The sequence below is a fragment of the Garra rufa genome, chromosome 20 (assembly GCF_049309525.1).
Source record: "Garra rufa chromosome 20, GarRuf1.0, whole genome shotgun sequence".
Taxonomy (NCBI): domain Eukaryota; kingdom Metazoa; phylum Chordata; class Actinopteri; order Cypriniformes; family Cyprinidae; genus Garra; species Garra rufa.
The window spans coordinates 32,766,771-32,790,205 of record NC_133380.1 but is presented as its reverse complement, the minus strand read 5'-3'; the positions used below and the strand labels follow the sequence as shown (position 1 = coordinate 32,790,205).

The 23,435-nt window shown below is 35.1% G+C and overlaps 1 protein-coding gene across 1 annotated transcript; it reads left to right on the top strand.

Moving 5' to 3' along the window:
* Nucleotides 1–407: 407 nt before the first annotated feature.
* On the top strand, nucleotides 408–17,888 carry LOC141293808 (serine/threonine-protein kinase NIM1). Its single transcript, XM_073825872.1, has 4 exons — nucleotides 408–462; nucleotides 5,135–5,425; nucleotides 10,526–10,794; nucleotides 14,227–17,888. The coding sequence occupies exons 1-4, from the start codon at nucleotides 441–443 to the stop codon at nucleotides 14,977–14,979; spliced, it is 1,335 nt and encodes a 444-aa protein (XP_073681973.1). The 5' UTR covers nucleotides 408–440; the 3' UTR covers nucleotides 14,980–17,888.
* Nucleotides 17,889–23,435: the final 5,547 nt, after the last annotated feature.

Sequence of the window (23,435 nt, the reverse complement as noted above, 5' to 3'; positions counted from 1 at the left end):
GACTGGTTTTGTGGTCCAGGGTCACATATAATACACATATGACTGCAAAAATGAGACAACCTGGGCAACCTGACTTTAATAAGGAATATGTTCTCCTCCAAATGCAGTTTAATCATCTATGAGTTTAAAAATTAGGCCTCGTTAAAAAAAAAAAAAATACATTTTAGCAGAGATAAAATCACTGCTAAAAATAGTCATTACATGTGTAACTGAGCTGGTCTTTCCTGTATCAAGTACCATGTGGTTACCACTGAAATAGTATTTTTTGCATGAGTCGGCTGTTTGCACACAGCATTTGCGCAGCTTCATTAGGGTGTGTTACAATGGATATAATTACGTCCATCTAATTGGATTGAGCGCTGGTGATCGCTGGAGGATTGAAGACTGTAGAGTGAGAGCTTGTCGTGCTCTTCTCTTCATTCATTCATACAGACGCCAGCATGAAGGATCCACAGCTACCAGGTAAAGTTTATTTCTTAATAGAATAGAGAATAGGGAGAGTTTTAAATCAATCCTTTATTTTTGAAATACACCATCTTTTAGGGATATACTGTACATGTTATGTTAGACCTGTTTTTTGCATAATGATTATGTCAATGTATCAACTGAGAATAGATAATGATAAAGATATTTTCTTACAAGACAGATGAATGTGATTCCTATTAATTGTATATTATTTACAGTGCAGAACAAAATGTGATCAGTTTTTCATTGATCTTGAATGTCAAGTATTAAATCTTTAATTTCAACACAGTGTTTGCTCTTAAAGGAACACTCCACTTTTTTTGGAAATAGGCTCATTCTCCAACTCCCCCCGAGTTAATTAGTTGATTTTTACCGTTTTGAAATCCATTCAGCCGTTCTCCTGTTCTGGCGATATCACTTTTAGCATAGCTTAGCATAGATCATTGAATCCTATTAGACCAATAGCATCGTGTTCAAAAATGACCAACCAGTTTCCATATTTGTCATATTTAAAACTTGACTCTTCTGCAGTTATATCGTGTACTAAGACCGGTGGAAATGCAAAGCTGCGAGTTTCTAGGCTGATAAGATTAGGAACTACACTTCCATTCCGGCGTAATAGTCAAGGAAGTTTGCTGTTGTAATATGGCCGAAGCAGGCGGAGTATTATCAGAAATGAGTTCCCAGCTAGTTTAGCATTTGCACATGTGCTGCGTGGTATTACTGGTCCTGCATCGGCCATATTACGGCAGCAAACTTCCTTGACTATTACGCCGGAATGGGAGTGTAGTTCCTAATCTTATCAGCCTAGAAAATTGAAGCTTTGCATTTCCGCCGGTCTTAGTACACGATATAACTACAGAAGAGTCAAGTTTTAAATATGACAAATATCGAAACTCGTTGGTCATTTTTGAACGTGATGCTATTGGTCTAATAGGATTCAATGATCTATGCTAAGCTATGCTAAAAGTGATATCGCCAGAAAAGGAGAACGGCTGAATGGATTTCAAAACGGTAAAACTCAATTTATTAACTCGGGGGGAGTTGGAGAATGAGCCTATTTCCAAAAAAAAAGTGGAGTGTTCCTTTAAACACTGTTGTTTGTAAAATACCGTTTCACAAAAGTGTCTTATAGATACACATTAAAGAAAACAAGCCAAATTTTGTCATTTTGTAGAGTTTAAGTGCTATTTATGACACGTTTTAGTTATTACAGTGCAGAATATTGTATCAAAAGTCACTAATGAAAAATATTGTCTTATGCATTCCCAAGTATTTGTTTTCTTCCTGCAGCATTGGTGTTACTGATATTGAAAGTAGTTCAGTGGATGTCCTGTGTATTTTTAGAAGCGTGTCAAGTCTGCAGCCTGTGATGCTGTGGACTTAAAGAGGCTCCTAATCCACCCTTCTTAAAGACTTTCCTATTCAGACTTACAAGCCTGATCTTGCCTCCAGTGCAGACACTGGACATTTGAACTAAAATAGAAAGGACATGCAGGCGTGGATTAGGATTATATAAGAACATCTAGAGGGATGCGACTTGGTGATATTCCAAAACGCTGTTCGACATGTGATTTCAATATGCTGATTATACGCAAGCCTTACATAGTAGGTTAGGTCTTCAATGAAAAAAAGTTACACTTATGGGGGGAAAATGGCAGCTGTGAAGTTGCCAGAACTTCACCATAATTTACAAATTGTAAATGTATTTTGTAAATGTAAATTGTATGCGCAACATATTTACAGAAATAAATTTTCTTAAAACTGCATTATAAAACCATGTCAGACCAATGTTTTTCCCCCAAAAGTTGCATTACAGCATGAATAAATTATGCAGTTATTCTTATTTGATTATTGTTTTGCTGACTTCTTTTAAACTTTTGTTATTATTGATTAATTTATTGACTGAATGATGCATTGTGCATTTAATAGGGACCAGAAATTTCTTTCACCTCAAACTGGGCATTCATGCTTTGACTGGAGTGTTTTGAATGACTCTACATACATTGGTAACAAAAAAAGGTGTCACTTGTCACAAAGTGCCAAGATCATTTTTAATGAATGTATAAGTTAACCTAGATAACCTATGTTTTCCTATAAGATTATATATACAGCTCTTAAAATTACTTTGAAAATCAAAATTTGCTGAACAAGAAATCTGACACATTTATTGGCTGAATGAGGCATTTTGCATTTACTGAACCAAAAATTTCAAACTGACGACAGTAGTTGAAAGAACCTAAAAATCTGAACGCATCAAGTTGAATTAAATTTTTAATTCTTTTTTTTTTTTTTACACTGATTTGAATTTGCACTGGAAAAATGTTAACATCTAAATCAACTAGTTTTAATTTAAGTGAAAAAACCTACATACATTCATTTAGAATAAAAAATAAATAAAATTAAATAAAAATATTAGCTATTGAAAAGGTAATAATTAAAGTGTGATATTTGATTTAAAGGCACGATTTTAAATCTGATAAATCTTAAAATAAAAATAAAATATGTATATACAGTCAAGCCCGAAAATTATTCATACCCCTGGCAAATTCTGACTTAAAGTTACTTTTATTCAACCAGCAAGTTTTTTTTTTTTTTTTTTTTTGATTGGAAATGACACAGACGTCTTTCAGATTAATCAAATCAAATTATTACTCATCTTTTATTTACATTTGAACAAAAAGTGGCATGTTACAACAATCAAACACTTCCTATAATTGCTTTTTGCATGTCTCCACTGGTATTTGCCCATTCATCTTTAGCGATGAGCTCCAACTCTTTCAGGTTGGAGGGTCTCCTTGCCATCACCCTGATCTTTAGCTCCCTCCACAGATTCTCAATTGGATTTAAGTCAGGACTCTGGCTGGGTCACTGCAAAACGTTAATGTTTTTGTCTGCTAACCATTTCTTCACCACTTTTGCTGTGTGTTTTGGCTCGTTGTCGTGCTGAAATGTCCACTGGTGCCCAAGGCCAAGTTTCTCTGCAGACTGCCTGATGTTGTTGTTGAGAATTTTGATGTATTGCTCCTTTTTCATGGTGCTGTTTACTGTGATTAGGTTCCCTGGTCCATCGGCTGAAAAACACCCCCAAAACATTAAGTTCCCACCACCATGTTTGACAGTGGAGATGGTGTTCTTAGGGTTGACGGCTTCTCCTTTTTTATGCCAAATGAAGGCATCATTGTGGCCAAACAATTAAAATTTTGTTTCATCTCACCATAAAACAGAAGACTAGAAGTCTTCTTCTTTGTCCAGATGAGCATTTGCAAAGGCCAAGCGGGCTTTTGTGTGCCTTATCTGGAGAAGTGGTGTCCTCCTTGGTCTGCGTCCGTGGAACCCAGTGGTGTGCAGTGTCCGTTGGACTGTCTGCCTTGAGATGTTGCCACCAGCAGAGCCCAGATTCATCAGGATGGCCTTGGTGGTGATCAGCACAGCACAGGTGTCACTTTTGGCTTCCGACCAGATTTTTCACAGTGCGGAACGTCTTGTATTTTTTTTAAATAATACTTTGCACTGTAGCTTCAAAACGTTTAGATATGGTCTTATAGCCCTTTCCTGACTTGTGAGCAGCCACAATGCGAAGCCGCAGGTCCTCAGTGAGCTCCTTTGTCTTAACCATGACTGTCCACAAACCAAAAGCAGAGAGCTTCTGTTTTTCACCTGTTGAGTTGATCAAAACAGCTGTTCCCAATGAATCAGGGTAATTAGGATGCTTTAGAACAGCTTGGACTATTTGGAATGGTATAGAACTTTGTATTTTCCCATAGACTGTGACAGTTTGCAAAGGGTATGAATAATTTTGGACATGCCACTTTTTGTTCAAATGTAAATAAAAGCTGAGTAATATTCCACAATTTTTTTTTAACATTTCCACAATGATGTCTTATTATCTTCTGGAAGATGTCTGTGTCATTTCCGGTCAAAAAAACTTGCTGGTTGAATAAAAGTAACTTTAAGTCAGAATTTGCCAGGGGTATGAATAATTTCAGGCTTGACTGTATATATATGTATTAAGTAAGCCTATGGGTGAGTCTTCCAGTTTATTATCTGCTATAGGAAAATAATGAGAAGAATAACAATGTGCAGTTCATTGATTATGAATGTTCACATTAAAATAATATTGTAAGGCACACTAATTTGCAATATCAACACAAAACAAGCTGTTTTATACAGCTAAAAATAGCTGGATGCAGATGAGCCCGGAAGCCAGACCCATAAAATTTGGTGGATAAATGTAAAAGCAATGGTTGTGCCAGTCTTCACAGACTAGGACACTTCCTCTCACTGAGCTTCCATGCTAAAGGAAAGGTTTACAGGAGCTTAACCTTTCAAGGACGGGGTAAACAGGGATCATGACACTGAAGCAGGAAATCTGCTTGTAATAGTCTGGAGAATCGAACATCAAGGCCAGTACAAAAGTAATTTATTATCATGCAAAACTCTTATTAGCTGCAGTAATTAACTGTCTCTTTGTATATTCTTCATAAACACATACTTTAAAAATATGCTCAACTATTATCTTTGAGATGTACAAAAAGTTAAAGGTTAAAAATGACCCTAAAACACAATTCACTTCTCTTATCATAGAGAATCCATGAATTAGTTTTTATTAATCTGAGTAATTTGACATTGCTGGTATTTTCAGTGTTCGTTTTTTGTCTCATCCAAGGTACCAAAACACTAAATGTCTGGGCGAAGCGACATGGGAAAAAAGGAAAGAATGAGCCGGCGACCCTACCTGTCCAGAAAGAAGCAGAAACACCCAAGGTTCCCGCCCTTACGCCTGAACAGCGAGCGAAGCAGACGGCTTTCGAGAGGGTCGTCTATGACATGTCCCACAATGAGCGGGTCATCAGTGACATCATGCTGGGCCGCAGGATCGCTTTCTATGAACTCAGAGGAGAAGTAGGGACTGGGAATTTCTCTCAGGTCAAGCTGGGCGTTCACGCTTTGACTAAAGGTGAGACAGTCAGTAGTCAGTTCAAAAGGCTTTGAATGACTCTACAGAGAGTGTCTGCAAAAAAGTATTTGAAAACATATGGCATAATATCTGAATAGAAATGTTATAAATCAAATAAATCCAAGTGGCACTTGGAAACAAGTTATATCTGTTCCCAGTCTAGGTTTAGTTTTCTGAAGTTTGTAGTTACATTTAACCAACAAGTGTCGGGATCATTTTTAATGGATGTACAGTTGAGGTCAAAAGTTTACATACACCTTGCAGAATCTGCAAAGTATTAATTATTTGACCAAAATAAGAGGGATCATACAAAATGCATGTTGTTTTTGATTTAGTACTGACTTGAATAAGATATTTCACATAAAAGACATGTACATAGTCCACAAAAGAAAATAATAGTTGAATTTATAAAAATGACCCCGTTCAAAAGTTTACATACACTTGATTCTTAATACTGTGTTGTTGCCTGAATGATCCACAACTTGTTTGTCCTGAACAGTTAAACTGCCTGTTGTTTTTCAGAAAAGTCCTTCGGGTCCCACAAATTTTTTGGTTTTTCAGCATTTTTGTGTATTTGAACCCTTTACAACTATGACTATGATTTTGAGATCCAGGGACTCATATGCTACTATTACAGAAAGTTCAAACACCCACTGATGCTTCCGATGGAAACACAATGCAACTTTGTGAATTTGAAGATGAGGGTACAGTAAATGTAACTTATTTAGTCTTCTTCTGGGAAACATGTATCTTCTGTAGTTAAAGGGCAGTACTTAGTATTAAGGCAAAATAAGAAAAATGTACACATCTTCATTCTGTTCAAAAGTTTACACTCCTGGCTCCTAATGCATTGTTTTTTCTTCTGGAGCATCACTGAGCATTTGAACCCTCTGTAATAGTTACATATGAGTCCCTCAGTTGTCCTCAGTGTCTTAATCAGGTCAGTACTAAATAAATAATAACTTGAATTTTGTGTGATTATGAATTCTTTATCATCCCTCTTATTTTGGTAAAATAATTAATACTGTGCTGATTCTGCAAGGTGTATGTAAACTTTTGACCTTAGCTGTATGAGGCTGATTGCCCTTAAGTGAACTATCCACGCATTCTTCTATGAACTACCAGAAATTGTCCAAAATGTTTTGTCTTAAAAATGTTTTATTTGAAAATGTGCTAAAACTGTTTGTTCTAAAATTCTGTCTAATACCAATTACCCAATAATTAATAATGATGAAATAATTATGAACAATATTATAAATGGAACATATTATTAATTATTAATATATATTATGAATAAGAATTTCTGTGCTACAATTTAAACTGTTGCATTTAGGCATTAGAACTGTATAATGTATGGTATGAATATTAAAATATCAATTTGGCATAAGATTTGCTATTTTTTACATTTAAATTATGTTTTTTAATTCGTTTTATGTTAAACGTTTAATACATAAATAAATAAGAAAATGGGCAATAAATGATATAATACTGATTTTAATTTTGAGGGCATTTAACTAAACTAATTTAGAGGGCCATTACATGTGTAAATCAGATATTTATTTAATACATTTGGTATTTATTTATTTCATATAATATTAAATAGCCTGTGTCCAAACTAGGTATTTTAAAGTTGGAATGAAATTAAAATTATAACTCAATTTCATGAGAAAATGTAACTATTTTACAAGTTGGTGATTTGTTTTTGCAAACAATTCAACCCCTTCCAATTTTTTTATAGTATACCTCTGGGTTTCTCAACTCTGGCCCTCAAGGTCCACTTTCCTGCAGAGTTTAGCTTCAACCCTAATCAAACACAGCTGAACAAGCTAAGGCCTTCAGGATCACTAGAAAGTTACAGGCAGGTGAGTTTGATCAAGGTTGGAGCTAAACTCTGCAGGAAAGTGGACCTCGAGGGCCAGAGTTGAAAACCCCTGGTATACCTTATAGTAGGTCCTCATCATTTTAAAGGAATACTTCACCCAAAAATGAAAAAATGCCTAAAATGTACTCTTTCTCAGGCTGTCCAAGATGCAGAGGAGTTTATTTCTTCATCAGATTTGGAGAAATGTAGCATTACATCACTTGCTCACCAATAGATCCTCTGCAGTGAATGGGTGCCGTCAGAATGAGAGTCCAAAAATCTGATAAAAACATCACAGTAATCCACAAGTAATGCACACCACTCCAGTTCATCAGTTAAAGGTGAAGTGAACTTTCAGAACAACAGTTTACGATAATTTACTCACCACTTTGTCATCAAAGATGTTCATGTCTTTCTTTCTTCAGTCGTAAAGAAATTGTTTTTTTTTTGAGGCAAACATTTCAGGATTTCTCTCCATAAAGTGGACTTCTATGAGTTTGAACTTTCAACATGCAGTTTAAATGCAGCTTCAAAGGTCTCTAAACTATCCCAGCAAGGAAGAAGGTCTTATCTAGCAAAGCGATTGGTCATTTTCTTAAAAAAAATTACAATTTATATACTTTTTAACCTCAAATGCTCATCTTGTCTAGCTCTGCATTAACTCTGTGTATTCCGGTTCAATTCAGTTAGGGTATGTCGAAAAACTCCCATCTCATTTTCTCCTCCAACTTCAAAATCATCCTACATTGCTAACTCGGAATACACAAAGTTCACGCAGAGCTAGACAAGAAATTTTAAATTTGAGGTTAAAAAGTAAATTGTACTTTTTTAAAAAGAAAATAACTGATCATTTCGCTAGATAAGACCCTTCTTCCTTAGCTGGAAACTCGAGACCTTTGAAGCTGCATTTAAACTGCATTTTGGAAGTTCAAACTCGCCGGCACCATAGAAGGCCATTATATGGAGAGAAATCCTGAAATGTTTTTCTCAAAAAACATAATTTCTTTATGACCATAGAAAGAAAGACATGAACATCTTGGATGTCAAGGGGGTGAGTACATTATCTGTAAATTTTTGTTCTGGAAGTGAACTTCTCCTTTAACATCTTGTGAAGTGAAAAGCTGCATAGTTGTAAGAAACAAATCAATCTTTAAGATGTTTTGACTTTAAACCGACATTTTGACCAGTCCATAATCCATAATAACACTTTCTCCAGTGAAAACTTGCTTCAAAATCCATATTTGTTTTGACATATTTGTTTAAAACAGTTTTCACTTGTAAACAGTGCTCGATCTGTGAAGACCTTTTCACAGTAGAAAGCAATGTTATAGATAAAGGACTCGTATTTTGGCCAGAAGTCACGGTTTAAACACATAATTTAGCTTCACAAGTCATTAAGTGATAGACTGAAGTGGTGGGGATTACTTGTGGATTACTGTGATGTTTTTTTCAACTGTTTGGATTCTTATTCTGATGGCACCCATTCACTGCAGAGGATCTATTGGTGAGCAAGTGATGTAATGCTGAATTTCTCCAAATCTGATGAAGAAACAAACTCATGTTCATCTTGGATGACCTCACTGCAAAAAATGCTTTTCTTACTTATTTTCTAGACAAGTAAAAATTATCTTGTTTCAGCAAAACAAGTCAAAATTAAATGCGTTTTTGCTTGAAACAATTAAAATAATCTGCCAATGGGGTAAGAAAAATAATCTTGTTTTCTGTTTGAAATTATTTTGCTCTATTTTGTTCTAAGCAAAAACTCTTAATTTTGACAGTTTTTTTTCTGAAAACAAGACAATTCTTGCTTGTCTAGAAATCCTTCTTTATTTAAGAAATGTTAGATATTTTGGCTTGAAACAAGACAAAAAATCTAAGTGAATCTGGGTGAACTATTCCTTTAAGCTCAATCTTCCCTCTTCTCTGGTGTGGCTTCTCTTTTGAGTGCGACAGTTAAAGGGGCCATCGGATGCCCATTTTCCACAAGTTCGTATGATTCTTTAGGGTCTTAATGAAAAGTCTCTAATATACTTTGGTTAAAAATTCTCAATAGTAGTGTAAAAAAACACCCTTTTACCTTGTCAAAATCAGCTCTGCAAAATATCAGCTCATTTTATCGCATGGGCCCTTTAAATGCAAATGAGCTCTACTCGGCCCGCCCCTCTCTGCTGAGGGATTATGAGCTGTAATGTTTACTTTAGCCGCGTTTAGCTGCATTTAGCCACGTTTATTGGCGAAACTTGCCAACAAGCACATTATTAGCAAAGAGCATTTGCAAAGATGCATAAAAAAACCCTTATACTCACTTCTGCTGTGGGTGAAGCTGCATCACGAATGATTCACACGAACATAGATGCATATGTAGATCAGGATCGACGCTTTCCTTTTAAAAATGAAAGTAACATTGTCCTCTGCCTCTTAAGCGGCTCAGATGTCGGGAGTAAATGATGACTGCTATGTCCATTATTACATCCAACAACAGAACACCTCAATCGCTCAATTAGAGTCTTCCTCTGCACCTGAGTCACACAATGGCGATCGTATTCGGACTGTTTCAGTTGAGGGCGGGTCTAAGGTGAGACGCTCATGTCAATCAACTGTGTTTCGTGACAACGACAAGAAGCTGAGAATGACCTGGTTTTAAAAAGGGGATATTACTTTTAAAGATTAAAAAAAAAAAAACACTGGGTGGATTTTTATCATTGTAGGGTGGTTGTGTACACAAACTGCCAACACACATTAATGTTCAAACAACATGTAAAAGTTAGTTTTGCCTCCGATGACCCCTTTAACATAACATGCATAAAACCAAATCTCTGTTCGAGAATCAGTTACACTTGGATGTACTTCACAATATGGGGAGAAAAAAAAGTTCTGTCTATAATACTTCATGGCTTCATCACGACTTTACACTCTATGGATTGCTGTGTTCTGTCAGTTTGCAGCTCCTGACAGCAGGCGGCACAGTTGAACCGGCTCTGTCATGTCAGTGACCACGAGTTGATCCGCTCACATAATCCCATCAGATTTACAGCACCCCCTCTGTGAATCGCTCTAATATTTTTGGTGGGTTGGTTGAGACACCTCCTGAAAACAACACACAGGGGGGCCTCTCAAGCATTTTACCGCATATTTTTTTAAAGACCTTCAATAAGATAAAAAGGCAACTTGAATATTTCACTAGCACCCCCACTAAGTATCTATGACATGACTTTCCTCTTTCTCTTTCTGTCTCACAGAACGTGTTGCAGTAAAGATTCTCAATAAGGCGCGTCTCGACAAGAAGTCACAGAATCTGTTTGCCTCAGAGGTCATCTGTATGGAAAAGCTCTCCCATCCAAACATTGTACGTTTGTATGAGGTGCTCGAGACCAGTAAGCATTTGTACCTCGCTATGGAGTACGGCAGCGGAGGAGACCTGTTCTCACGCATCACCACCAGGGGGCGCCTGTCGGACCAGGAAAGCAAGCTCATCTTTGCTCAGATCATCTCAGCCATCAAATACATGGTGAGAGAAGCGAAGCCTTACCCTCACCTGACCTGACAATAGCTTAAAAGCTCCTTTGTATTATCGCTGCTTGTGAAGACAAGCATTGCTTTATGTATTGCTCATCATACTTAGAATTATGAATTTGGACAACTCGTCATTTTAAGTATTAAACTAAGTTACTCATCCTGCACATAAATTTTACAAATTTGTTGAGAAGAGGTGTTCTATTACTTTTCTAAGCAGTTGGACTTAATTAAATTGAATTAAAGTTAATTAAACTTAATTAAAGTTGAAAAATCCTGTGAACATAGATTATGAAACATGAAATTGTGTCTTTTGTTAATTATTTTTACCAGTATTACTGGTCAGAGATAGATTGAGTATCTAGTTTTGATTAACTAAAAAAATAGTTATTGTATTTTAAATGAAACATTTAGGGTTAAGATTTTTAGATTTTAGACTGATAGATTTTTTACAATATTAATACTTTTATTCAGCATTAAATGTATAAAAAGTGTCAGTAAAGGCATTTATAATGTTACAAAAGATTTCATATTCATCAAGGAATCCTGAATAAAATTTCTACATTATGGTTTTACAAAAATATGAGCCTTAATCATAATCAGAAATGTTTATTGAGCAGCAAATCAGCATATTAGAATGATTTCTGAAGGACAATGATGCTGAAAATTCAGCTTTGATCACAGAAATAAATACAATTTTTAAATATATTAAAATAGAAACAAGTTGTTTTATATTGTAATAATATTTTACAATATTACTGTTTCTTAAAAGGATTTCTAAAGGTATCTTGTAACACTGAAGACTGGAGTTATGATGCTGAAAATTCAGCTTTAAAAGATTTAAAAGATACTTAAATGGAAAATAGTTTTTAAGATTTAGGGTTTAGATTTTTAGATTTTAGACTGATAGTTTTTTTTAAACAATATTAATATTTTTATTTAGCATGAAATGTATTGAAAGTGTTAGTAAAACATTTATAATGTTACAAAAGATTTATATTCATCAAAGAATCCTGAATAAAATGTTTCAACATCATGGTTTTTACAAAAATAAAGTAGCATAACTTCTTTCAACATTTATAATAATCAGAAATATTTCTTGAGCAGCAAATCATCACATTAGAATGATTTCTGAAGGATAATGATGCTTAAAATTCAGCTTTGATCACAAAAAATTAAAATTTAATTTATTTTTTATTGTAATAATATTTCACAATATTACAGTTTTACTGTATTTTTGATCAAATAAATGCAGCCTTGGTGAGCAGCATTTTAAGCTCTAAAAATAATTTCTATTTAGTAAATATGTAATTTATATTTAGTTTTTATTTTACATTTTTATGTATCATTTTTTTACGCTTTTACTATATAGGCCCATTTAATAATTTTACATAGTACAGTTCAGATTAATTTTATAATGAATAATTATGTAATTTATATTAAAACTGTTATATTTTTACTGTGTTCTTTTATTATCTTGCTCTGTATTATATGCGGTAACACTTTACAATAAGGTTCATTAGTTAACTACTAAAAATGAACAATATTTCATTAGCATTTATTAATCTTAGGGAATGTTAATTTCAGCATTTACTTATGCATTATTAAAATCAAAAGTTGTGGTTGTTAACATTAGTTAATGCACTGTGAATTAACATGAACTAATAATGAATGACAGTATTTTCATTAACTAACATTAACAAAGATTAATAAATACTGTAATAAATGTATTGTTCATTGTTCGTTTATGTTAGTTAACACATTACCTAACAATAACTAATGGGGCCTTATTGTAAAGTGTTACCCTATATACAGGTGCTGGTCATATAATTAGAATATCTTCAAAAAGTTGATTTATTTCACTAATTCCATTCAAGAAGTGAAACTTGTATAATGTATACACTCATTCCACACAGACAGATATATTTCAAGTGTTTATTTATTTTAATTTTGATGATTATAACTGACAACTAATGAAAACCCCAAATTCAGTATCTCAGAACATTAGAATATTACTTAAGACCAATACAAAGAAAGGATTTTTAGAAATCTTGGCCAACTGAAAAGTATGAACATGAAAAGTATGAGCATGTACAGCACTAAATACTTAGTTGGGGCTCCTTTTGCCTGAATTACTGCAGCAATGCGGCGTGGCGTGGAGTCAATCAGTCTGTGGCACTGCTCAGGTGTTATGAGAGCCCAGGTTGCTCTGATGGTGGCCTTCAGCTCTTCTGCATTGTTGGGTCTGGCATATCGCATCTTCCTCTTCACAATACCCCATAGATTTTCTATTGGGTTTAGGTCAGGCGAGTTTGCTGGCCAATTAAGAACAGGGATACCATGCTCCTTAAACCAGGTACTGGTAGCTTTAGCACTGTGTGCAGGTCCCAAGTCCTGTTGGAAAATGAAATCTGCATCTCCATAAAGTTGGTCAGGAGCAGGAAGCATGAAGTGCTCTAAAACGTCCTGGTATACAGCTGCGTTGACCTTGGACCTCAGAAAACACAGTAGACCAACACAAGCAGATGACATGGCACCCCAAACCGTCACTGAATGTGAAAACTTTACACTGGATCTCAAGCAACGTGAATTCTGTGCCTCTCCTCTCTTCCTCCAAACTCCAAAAAGAAATGCAAAATTTACTTTCATCAGAGAACATAACTTTGGACCACTCAGAAGCAGTCCAGTCCTTTTTGTCTTTAGCGCAGGCGAGACGCTTCTGACGCTGTCTGTTGTTCAAGAGTGGCTTGACACAAGGAATGCGACAGCTGAAACCCATGTCTTGCATACGTCTGTGCGTAGTGGTTCTTGACTCCAGCTGCAGTCCACTCTTTGTGAATCTCCCCCACATTTGGGAATGGGTTTTGTTTCACAGTTCTCTCCAGGGTGCGGTTATCCCTGTTGCTTGTACACTTTTTTTCTACCACATCTTTCCTTCCCTTTGCCTCTCTATTAATGTGCTTGGACACAGAGCTCTGTGAACAGCCAGCCTCTTTTGCAATGACCTTTTGTGTCTTGCCCTCCTTGTGCAAGGTGTCAATGGTCGTCTTTTGGACAACTGTCAAATCAGCAGTCTTCCCCATGATTGTGTAGCCTACAGAACTAGACTGAGAGACCATTTAAAGGTATTTGCAGGTGTCTTCAATACTGAACCTTTTCACAATATTCTAATTTTCTGAGATACTGAATTGGGGTTTTCATTAGTTGTCAGTTATAATCATCAAAATTAACAGAAATAAGCACTTGAAATATATCAGTCTGTGTGGAATGAATGTATACATTATACAAGTTTCACTTCTTGAATAGAATTTGTGAAATAAATCAACTTTTTGAAGATATTCTAATAATATGACCAGCACCTGTACATACACTTTATATTTTTACATAATACAGTTTACTTTAACATATTTCATTCTTTATTTTTCAGCATGAAAACAACATCATCCATCGTGACCTAAAAGCAGAAAATATTTTTTACACCACATGCTACTGTATCAAAGTGGGTGACTTCGGTTTCAGTGTTGTCAGTGAGCCCACCGAAACTCTGAACACGTTTTGCGGCTCACCGCCGTACGCGGCGCCTGAGCTGTTTAGAGACAAAAGCTACTTGGGCCGTTATGTGGACATCTGGGCGCTGGGCGTCCTCCTCTACTTCATGGTGACCGCCACCATGCCTTTCTTCGCTGACAACTTAGGGCGACTAAAACGCTGCATCCTGCAGGGGGCATACAGCATCCCACCCTACGTCCCTGAATCCTGTCAAATGGCCATCAAAGGTATGCTGAGACCTGTACCTGTGGACCGAACCACGGTGTCTCAGCTGATGGTATGCTCCTGGATGAAGGGCATCGAATACCCCAAACCCTATCCTGCTTTTAGCGCGACACCCAATTACCTAGCTGACCCTGTGAAGAGCCTGTGTGTGGAGGAAGAGGAAGTGAAGTCAACCCTGAGTGAGCTGGGCATCACTGGCACACATCTGCAGAATAACACCTGCAGTGACTGTCGCAGCCCGATAACAGGAATATACCGTATCCTGCTGCACCGCATCCAGAAGAGGAGATCCGTGGAAGCGGTGGGATATTCAGCGCTGTGCCCAGAGGATTTTGGTGCGAAGAAATACTGGGCCAACAATGAAACAGCTACGCACAATCCTTCTGCAGTGTGTAACATCCTATGAAGACTTCATTTTAATGGTTCATGGGTGAATAATCGTTTAATGCCATGTTGCAGGAAGTAATGAATTTACATGTATGAGGTTGTGCTATTTTTTAAGATAATTGTGAAACCCAGCATCCCAGAATCAATCACAAGTATTTAAATTTTTTAATAACATTTTCGTAATATATGACGTTAGAAGGTTCCCTTTATTAGGTGCTTATCTGTTGCTTAATCTATGCAATTTAATGAAGCTTGAATAATTTTGAACAATTCACGAACAAATGATTCCTACCAGCCAGTTCTTTATAGTGAATCAAAAACATACAGTGCAACAGGTGAAGCTTGATTCCCGAAACAAATGACTCTTACGAACTGGGTCTTTTTAGCAGTTATTCTCTAAGAGCCAGGTCTTTTCAGTCAATCAGAAACATACAACGCAACAATTGTAGCTTGATTCCTAAAACGGATCTTATAAGCCAGTACTTTTTAACAAATCAAAAACACACAGCACAACCAATGTAGCCCAATTCCTGAAACGAATGACTCTTACAAGTCGGTTCTTTTAAGTGAATCAAAAACGCACAGCGTGACAATGTCAAATCAAATCAAGATTATTTATACAGCGCTTTTTACAATACAAGTTGTGTCAAAGCAACCTTAGAGTATTAAAATAAGACAATAAAGTGTCAATAATAATGCAAAAGTTCCATGTTGCATCAAAGTCAAATTTGAGAGGACTCATCTGGTTCCCATGGCCTTGTGCCAGTGGCCGTTTAGGGTAGGAGTTCTTTCCTTATGATTTGTCTCTGGGGCTCATCTAGTTGGCATGGTATCCACTGACATGTGCACGATTCCCAAACCGCATCTTACAAGCCAGTTCTTTTTAACAAATCAAAAATACACAGCACGACCAATGTAGCCCAATTCCTGAAACGAATGACTTTTACGAGCCAGTTCTTTTAAAGAAATCAAAAACGCACAGTGCAACAATGTATTGCCCGATTCCCAAAATGAATATGCAAGCCGGTTGATAATAGGGAATCAAAAACATACAGCATGACCAATGTAGCCTGATTTCCTAAATGAATGACTCTTACGAGCTGGTTCTTTTAAGTGAATCAAATACATACAGCTCAAAAAGTGCAGCCCAATTCCCAAAAATGACTCTTATGGGTTGTTTCTTTCTAGTAAATCAAAAACATACAGCATGACCAATGTAGCCTGATTTCCGAAATGAATGACTCTTATGAGCTGGTTATTTTACGTGAATCAAAAACATACAGCTCAAAAAGTGTTCTTTTCTCAAAATGAATCTTATGTGTTGGTTATTTCTAGTGAATCAAAAAAATACAGTGCAGCAAATGTAGCCCGATTCTTGAAACAAATAAACCGGTTCGTTTTAGTGAATAAGGAACATGCAGTCCAACAAGTGAAGCCTGCTTCCCGAAATGAATGACTGTTACAAGTTGGTTCTTTTAAGTGAATCAAAAATTGTAGCCCAATTCCCAAAAATGACTCTTATGAGTTGGTTCTTTTTAGTGAATCAGAAACATACAGCATGACCAATGTAGCCCTGAAACAAATTATGAGCCAGTTCTTTTAATGAAAAGCTCAAAAACTTGAATCATTGTAACTGAAATATAATCAAATCAATCAGAACCACTCAGTTGCATTGCCGTTTTTTATTCTATTTTACATAATCTACAGGGTCCAATGGGGTCCAAAGTCTGAGGCCACTTGTAAAAATGCTTACATTTGAAATTCATCTTGTTTACTTTAACGTCACTTTGTTTTGATTTTTAATCAGCAACAATAAACTCATTGTTATGTTGATTCAGCTGTACATGTAACTCGAATGGAGGGTGTTTTTATTTGCAGTCGATCCGTAAGTGGTCATTTTCTGTTGCCAAGTTGAATACGGAGATGTGGCCAATACTTGAACGTTAGGAAAACATTTTATACGTTTTTGTATTACTGAACGGTTGAATGTTTGAGAATGTTGTTAGTTTGAGCCACAGCTTTGGATGGAGTGTCACATGCAGTAAATATTTGCAATAAACTGGTTACTGGCTGTTCTGGCCTTATGTAACACAGTTCTATGAATATTTACAAAAGCCTAAGAGATTTGATGCTTAATTTGATTCGACCACCATCTGTTTCCAATAAAACTAGCTAATCTCAGGCAGGGTTTACATTGAACGTATGACGTAAAGGATTATATGCTAATCAGCTGTTAATCCTAATTAGCGTGGTGCTTTATAAAAAGCTTGTGATTGCATTGTATTCTATAGAATTAATCATCTTTATTTTCCCTGATAAGGGAAACAAGCCATGGCACATTCATATCAGGAATGGAGGAGAACTGCCAAGACGCTGTTTTTACAGACATAATAGTGGTTTGTAGTTACACACATATGCCTTCGAACATCTAAATCACATTTAGAGATACATTTCATGCTACTAAACCTTATATTACTCAAAACATGACATAGAGATGTGAAATTGTTATTGTACTCCACTGCAGGCATTTGCAGCATGTTTAATTATTTACAGTCAAGCATTGCATGTGATTTATTGTTTATATGAATATTGTTTGAGCTCATATACATGACAAATATATTGCTAATATGATGTAACATTTCAGAATTGCAGATGCTACATGAAATATAAAATATATTGTGTCATATTTTTGTATTAAATTTTCATGACAATTAAGTACTCTCATTACTGAAATGCAATAAATAAATACTGTTAGAAATGAACTATATTATGAAACATTTGTTATATGGGAATATAGAAATATAAAAAAGTGCAATGTCATAATGGTATAGACTAATGCAAAAAAAAAAAAAAAAAAAAATCATGCAATACATATTTTTCATTTTATTTTGGTGTGAAATGTGACCCGGATTTTTGACGTTTTTAAGCTTTAATAAAAAAAAAAAATACATTGCCTGTGTATGTTTATGTAATGCATGAAAACAGGTGTCATGAAACAAAAATACGCTTCAGAATCAGTACTGTGGTTAAAAAAAAGATCTTGTTGAGCAACATCAGATCAAAAAGTATATTGAGGAGTCATTTATTTGCTTATGTAATCCAATACATCTTGTTCTGTGATAAATTGCGAAAGCAAGCAAAATGAATAGTAAATATGTACCCTAGTGATTATAAGACTATCCAGTAATCCAAAAACCAAATGAAAGGAGTTTATAAGGAGTTTATTTTTTTTAACTGGAACCTCTGAATTGCTCAATTTGGATGAGATATCCAGTGTCAACAAGTGTGAGACTGTTCTTTTCTCAAGTCAGCCGACATATTGACCTAGTCAGCCACAAGAATAAGACTTACTGTTTTTTTTTTTTCTTTTTACATCTTTCCTGGTGCTAAGCATCTAAGGTTTAGACTCTCTTAACATAAACATCTCTCATATAACAGCCCATCTTCAGTAATATTCAGCAACTGGACCCTTGTGTAAACATCCTTTCAAATCCTTCTTAGACGTGCAAAGCATGGCAGAGATTTACTGTCCTCGGAACGAACTGTTTCTTTTCCTGTCTTTGTGATTCGACTTGGCCTCGATTTCACAACATTTGTGCACTTCCTGTAAGCTACTAGTTTGTGCTTGCAGCGTTCATGGTTTCTTCAAAGTGATTGGCAGTTTGCAGGCTGATATGGATTTTGCAATCCTCAACCTGGCCCCTCATTCCAGACCTGTTCACACATGCTTTGGCACCAAAAAGTGCAATCAATGACTAGTGAAGATCACACAAGATCACTGATGTACTCCGATATCAAATGCTACCTGCCACATACAATGCATTTCACAATATTAACAGGAAATCCATTCAGAGGCACCCTTATTAAAAATGTTTGCTTCATCAGTGTGCAATAGACAAGATCTTTATGATGTTCAACTGCCTTTCTAAATGATAAGATATCTCTGATTTAAAAAGATTTTTTTGGGTTATGCTCACGTTCAAATACACTGCTATTCCACCATTTGTTGATAAAGGGTGCTCTCTCTAAAGTCTGAAGAGAGAACAGAGTGTATATAAACAAATATTATAAATAAATAAAATATAAAATATTTAAATAAATGTATTCTTACATTTATAAACTTAGGCCTTACTACTTGTACTTAAGGGACAGTTAGCCCCAAAATTAAAATTTCCTCATGATTTACTCACCCTCAAGCCATCCAAGGTGTATATGACTTTATTCTTTCAGACAAATACAATCGGAGTTATATTAAAAAATATCCTGGCTCTTTCAAGCCAATGGGTGTTGAGATTTTAAAATCCAAAAAAGTGCATCCATCCATCATAAAATAACTCCACACTCCTCTGGGAGGTCAATAAAGGCCTTCTAAACTGAATTGATGCGTTTGTGTAAGAAAAATATGGAGATTTTTTTTTCATGATGGATGGATGCACTTTATTCGGCTTCAAAATCTCAACAGCCATTCACTGCCATAATAAATCCAGTGCCATAACAATTTTTAGCATAACTCTGATTGTATTCGTCTGAAAGAAGAAAGTCAAATATACCTAGGATGGCTTGAGGGTGAGAAAATCATTGGTAATTTTCATTTTTGGGTGAACTATCCCTTTAAAGACAACATACTAACATACTAAAGCACATGTAAAGTACACTCAAAAAAATATTTAGGCCTAACAAGTAAGATTTATGTATTTTGATTACATGTAAAATTTCCATCCATTTGGATTACATATTTTTTAATTGAATCAAACGAATAAACTTTATGTGATCTCTATTTACAAGTCATATGTAAATTAAATGCACAAGACTAAGATTTAAGTAATAGTACCAATAAATTCAGTTTGTTTTGAATTCATAAGAAATAACATTATGTATTATTACATAATTAACCCAATTTACTTTAAATGCATCAAATTTAGATATTTCTTATTAATAAACCCAATGTATTATAATAAATATTATATTTTTTTTCCTCCCTATAAATCCCCTTCCTAAATCACAATATACTACAACAAAATCTAACCACACATACACACACACAAACAACAACAACAGTCAGACCACCTTGTTTTACAATTGTTTTAATGCTTCAAAGCATATTTTGAGAATAACAAAAACTACAAAAAAATGTGCTAAACATTAGCCAGTGCTACAGATACGTTTCCTCAAGAGAAAATTCAAGGTAGACAGATGACCTGTTAACAGCACTGCTTATATTACACTAACATACAGAGTGACATGCAATAATTAGTTTCAATTTAGAATGGTTGGTTGCCAGGAAATAATAAAAACAAATAATAACATTAAAAAAAATCTATTGAAAATCAACAAAATAAAATAGTGTCTTTGCACCACACTTTTCTGTGTATGTTTTATTTTAGTAACATAGCTGTACAGAACAAACATTCTATATAAAATAACTAGTTACAATGACTAACTACGTTAAACTTTTAAAATACTGTTGTTTAAAAGTTTACAAACATTTAGAACAAGTCAACCCATTTGCTTTGAAGGAGGAAATATCTGTTAAAAAATCACTGAAGCATCTTAATTTTCAATGCTTGGACTTTTGGAGACAGTTTGGTAGTATCCAGTTCCATCAAGATTTTCTGAAACACTTCGAATGTGCATTTGAGATCCTTTGGGTAATTCAGGTTAAGTGCATATATGAGTCCAAAAAGCATCACACATCCAAGTGTGACATTTTTTAAGTTTTGCAGAACTTCCACGCCTTCAAGCACCACACCAACATCTGTTGGCTCATCTCCAGGACCAGCACCCTCTGCCCGAATGACATAGATGCCCATGGTTGTCTGTGCAATCCCCGACTCAGCCTCTGCACTTTCACAGTCCTGGAGGAGAAACAAAGAGAATGAGTTGTGAATATATTATATATATATATTTAAAAGCAGATCATATGAAAATAATATATATATGTATATATATATATATATATATTTACACACACACACACACACACACACACAATACTGTGCAAAAGTCTTAGGCCACTAGTATTTTCACTAGGGATGCACCGATCCGTATCGGCCGATCACTTGCGCGTTTTGTCAGTAAAGCCGGTTCTGTAATCAGCGGTAAATGCCATCAGGTGCGTGATTTCACGTTGAGCCGTATATACTACACACAGCCGTTGTTCACTGACGAGCTCGATAATGAACATTGCTATGCGCAGCTCGTCGGTAAACAACGGCTGTGTGTAGTATATACAGCTCAACGTGAAATCACGCACCTGATGGCATTTACCGCTGATTACAGAACCGGCTTTACTGACAAAACGCGCAAGCATGATCGGCCGATTCGGATCGGAGCATCCCTAATTTTCACCAACAAAAAATGGTTTTAAGTCGGTTATTTCTATCTTTTGCGGTAGCGAAATATCAGTTTACATTTCGAAACATTATTTTTGTCATTAATTGTAATAATGCAGTGAGATTATTGTCTGCACAAGGAGTCTGACAACAGCCAGTGCTCCACACAGAGATCTGATCTCATCATCATCCAGTCTGTCTGGAATGATATGAAGAAACAGAACAAACTGAGACAGACTAAATCCAGAAGAACTGTAGCAACGTCTCCAAGATGCTTCAAAAAACCTACCTGCAAAGCTACAGTACTGTTCAAAGTTTTAGACACTCGTGTAAAAATACTTTCAAAAATAATGCCATAAATAGATTTAATTTATCAATTAATTTCTGTTAACTAAATCAAATAAATATTTTGTATTACAGCTTTTGGTAAAACAGCTTCTGTTCCAAGGTACACTTGCCCATAGTTTTTCAGGTAGCTTTGTGGGAAGATTTTTTCTTCAAGCATCTTAGAGATGTTGCCACAGTTCTTCTGGATTTAGTCTGTCTCAGTTTGTTCTGTTTCTTCATGTCATTCCAGACAGACTAGATGATGATGAGATCAGATCTCTGTGAGGAGCACTGGCTGTTGTCAGACTCCTTGTGCAGACAATAATCTCACTGCATCATTACAATTAATGACAAAAATAATGTTTCGAAATGTAAACTGATATTTTGCTACCGCAAAAGATGGAAATAACCGACTTCAAACCTTTTCTGTTTTTGTTTTTTTTTGTTGTTGGTGAAAATACTACTGGCCTAAGACTTTTGCACATCACTATATATATATATATATATATATATATATATATATATATATATGTATATATATATATATAGCCTTTAATCTACATAATTAACACTCTTGATTGGTGCCAAGAACATCTTGGCTTGTTTAACGGATGTTTTACCTCACATATTTTGGAGATTTTACTTAAGGAATTATATTAAACTATGGTAGGTAGTACAATATTCACCATTTAAATCAATCCTTCATTAATGTTTGTAGGAAATTGGAGACCTATTTAATGTTCATGGTTAAAGTACTTTGAGAATTAGTAATTAATAATGTTGCTCATGAAAAAAAAAATCAGGTTATCATTTTAAACTCACTATGCAACTTGCACAATACAATGTCCTGTACAAAACCATTTTCAGATCCTGTACAAAACAAATTTCAGTACTGAATGTGTTATGGCAGTGTTTACATTACAATATCCAACACTGTGATTTTGCTTTTGTAGAGTAAAAAGAGCAGTGACAACAGCTGATTGGAAGAGGAGTGTAATTTATTTTAAGTTTATCTAGTTTTTTTATTTAGTTTTATCTGTTAATGAATGTTCAAAGAGCTGTAAATGAATTACAATTCAGACACTGAATAAAATTATGTAAAATGTTAGCCATTATTGGCTTGTATACTGTATTTTTATTGAACACCAGTACTTTACAAATAAAATGCAGTAATGATAAATATACAAGATTTTTAATTTTAAAATTCTAACATAAAGAGTATTTAAACACTTACCACAAATTCTTTGACAAGCATCTCAAGATCCTCATTAAGGTAGACACTCGCGCTCCTTAGGATGCAATCACGCTTGATGTTTATGTCTTCATTCTCAAACAAGTGTAAAAAGATCCCAAAAAACATAACATTAGTAACTGATTTACAGTTTAAATAAGGCTGAATTTCAAGTATAAAGACACAATTATCTTAATCAAGTACCTTATTTTTAATAGGAATTTTCTGTCCTGCAGTTCCTCCTTTGTGACGGAAAACCTTCAGCAGGTCATCAGTGTATTTGTCCAGTTGACCAATGAATTTGGATGTCAAAGGAACAGTTGTTATACGCATAAACTCCAAGTTGATCTGAAAAAGATTTAAAGAACAGGATGTTCTTCACTTGAAAGAGACATGTAACAATATGAATATACATTTCCATAAAATGTTTAAACAACTCATACCTCGTAGAAAGTGTAATGTCACACACTTTACATGGCCACATTCACATATCTGTGAACAAAGAGAAAAGAAAAATTATCAGTTGAGTGCAACAAGTTCAGTTCAGGTGTATAGTTTACAGCACATTACCTGCAAAATAATAAT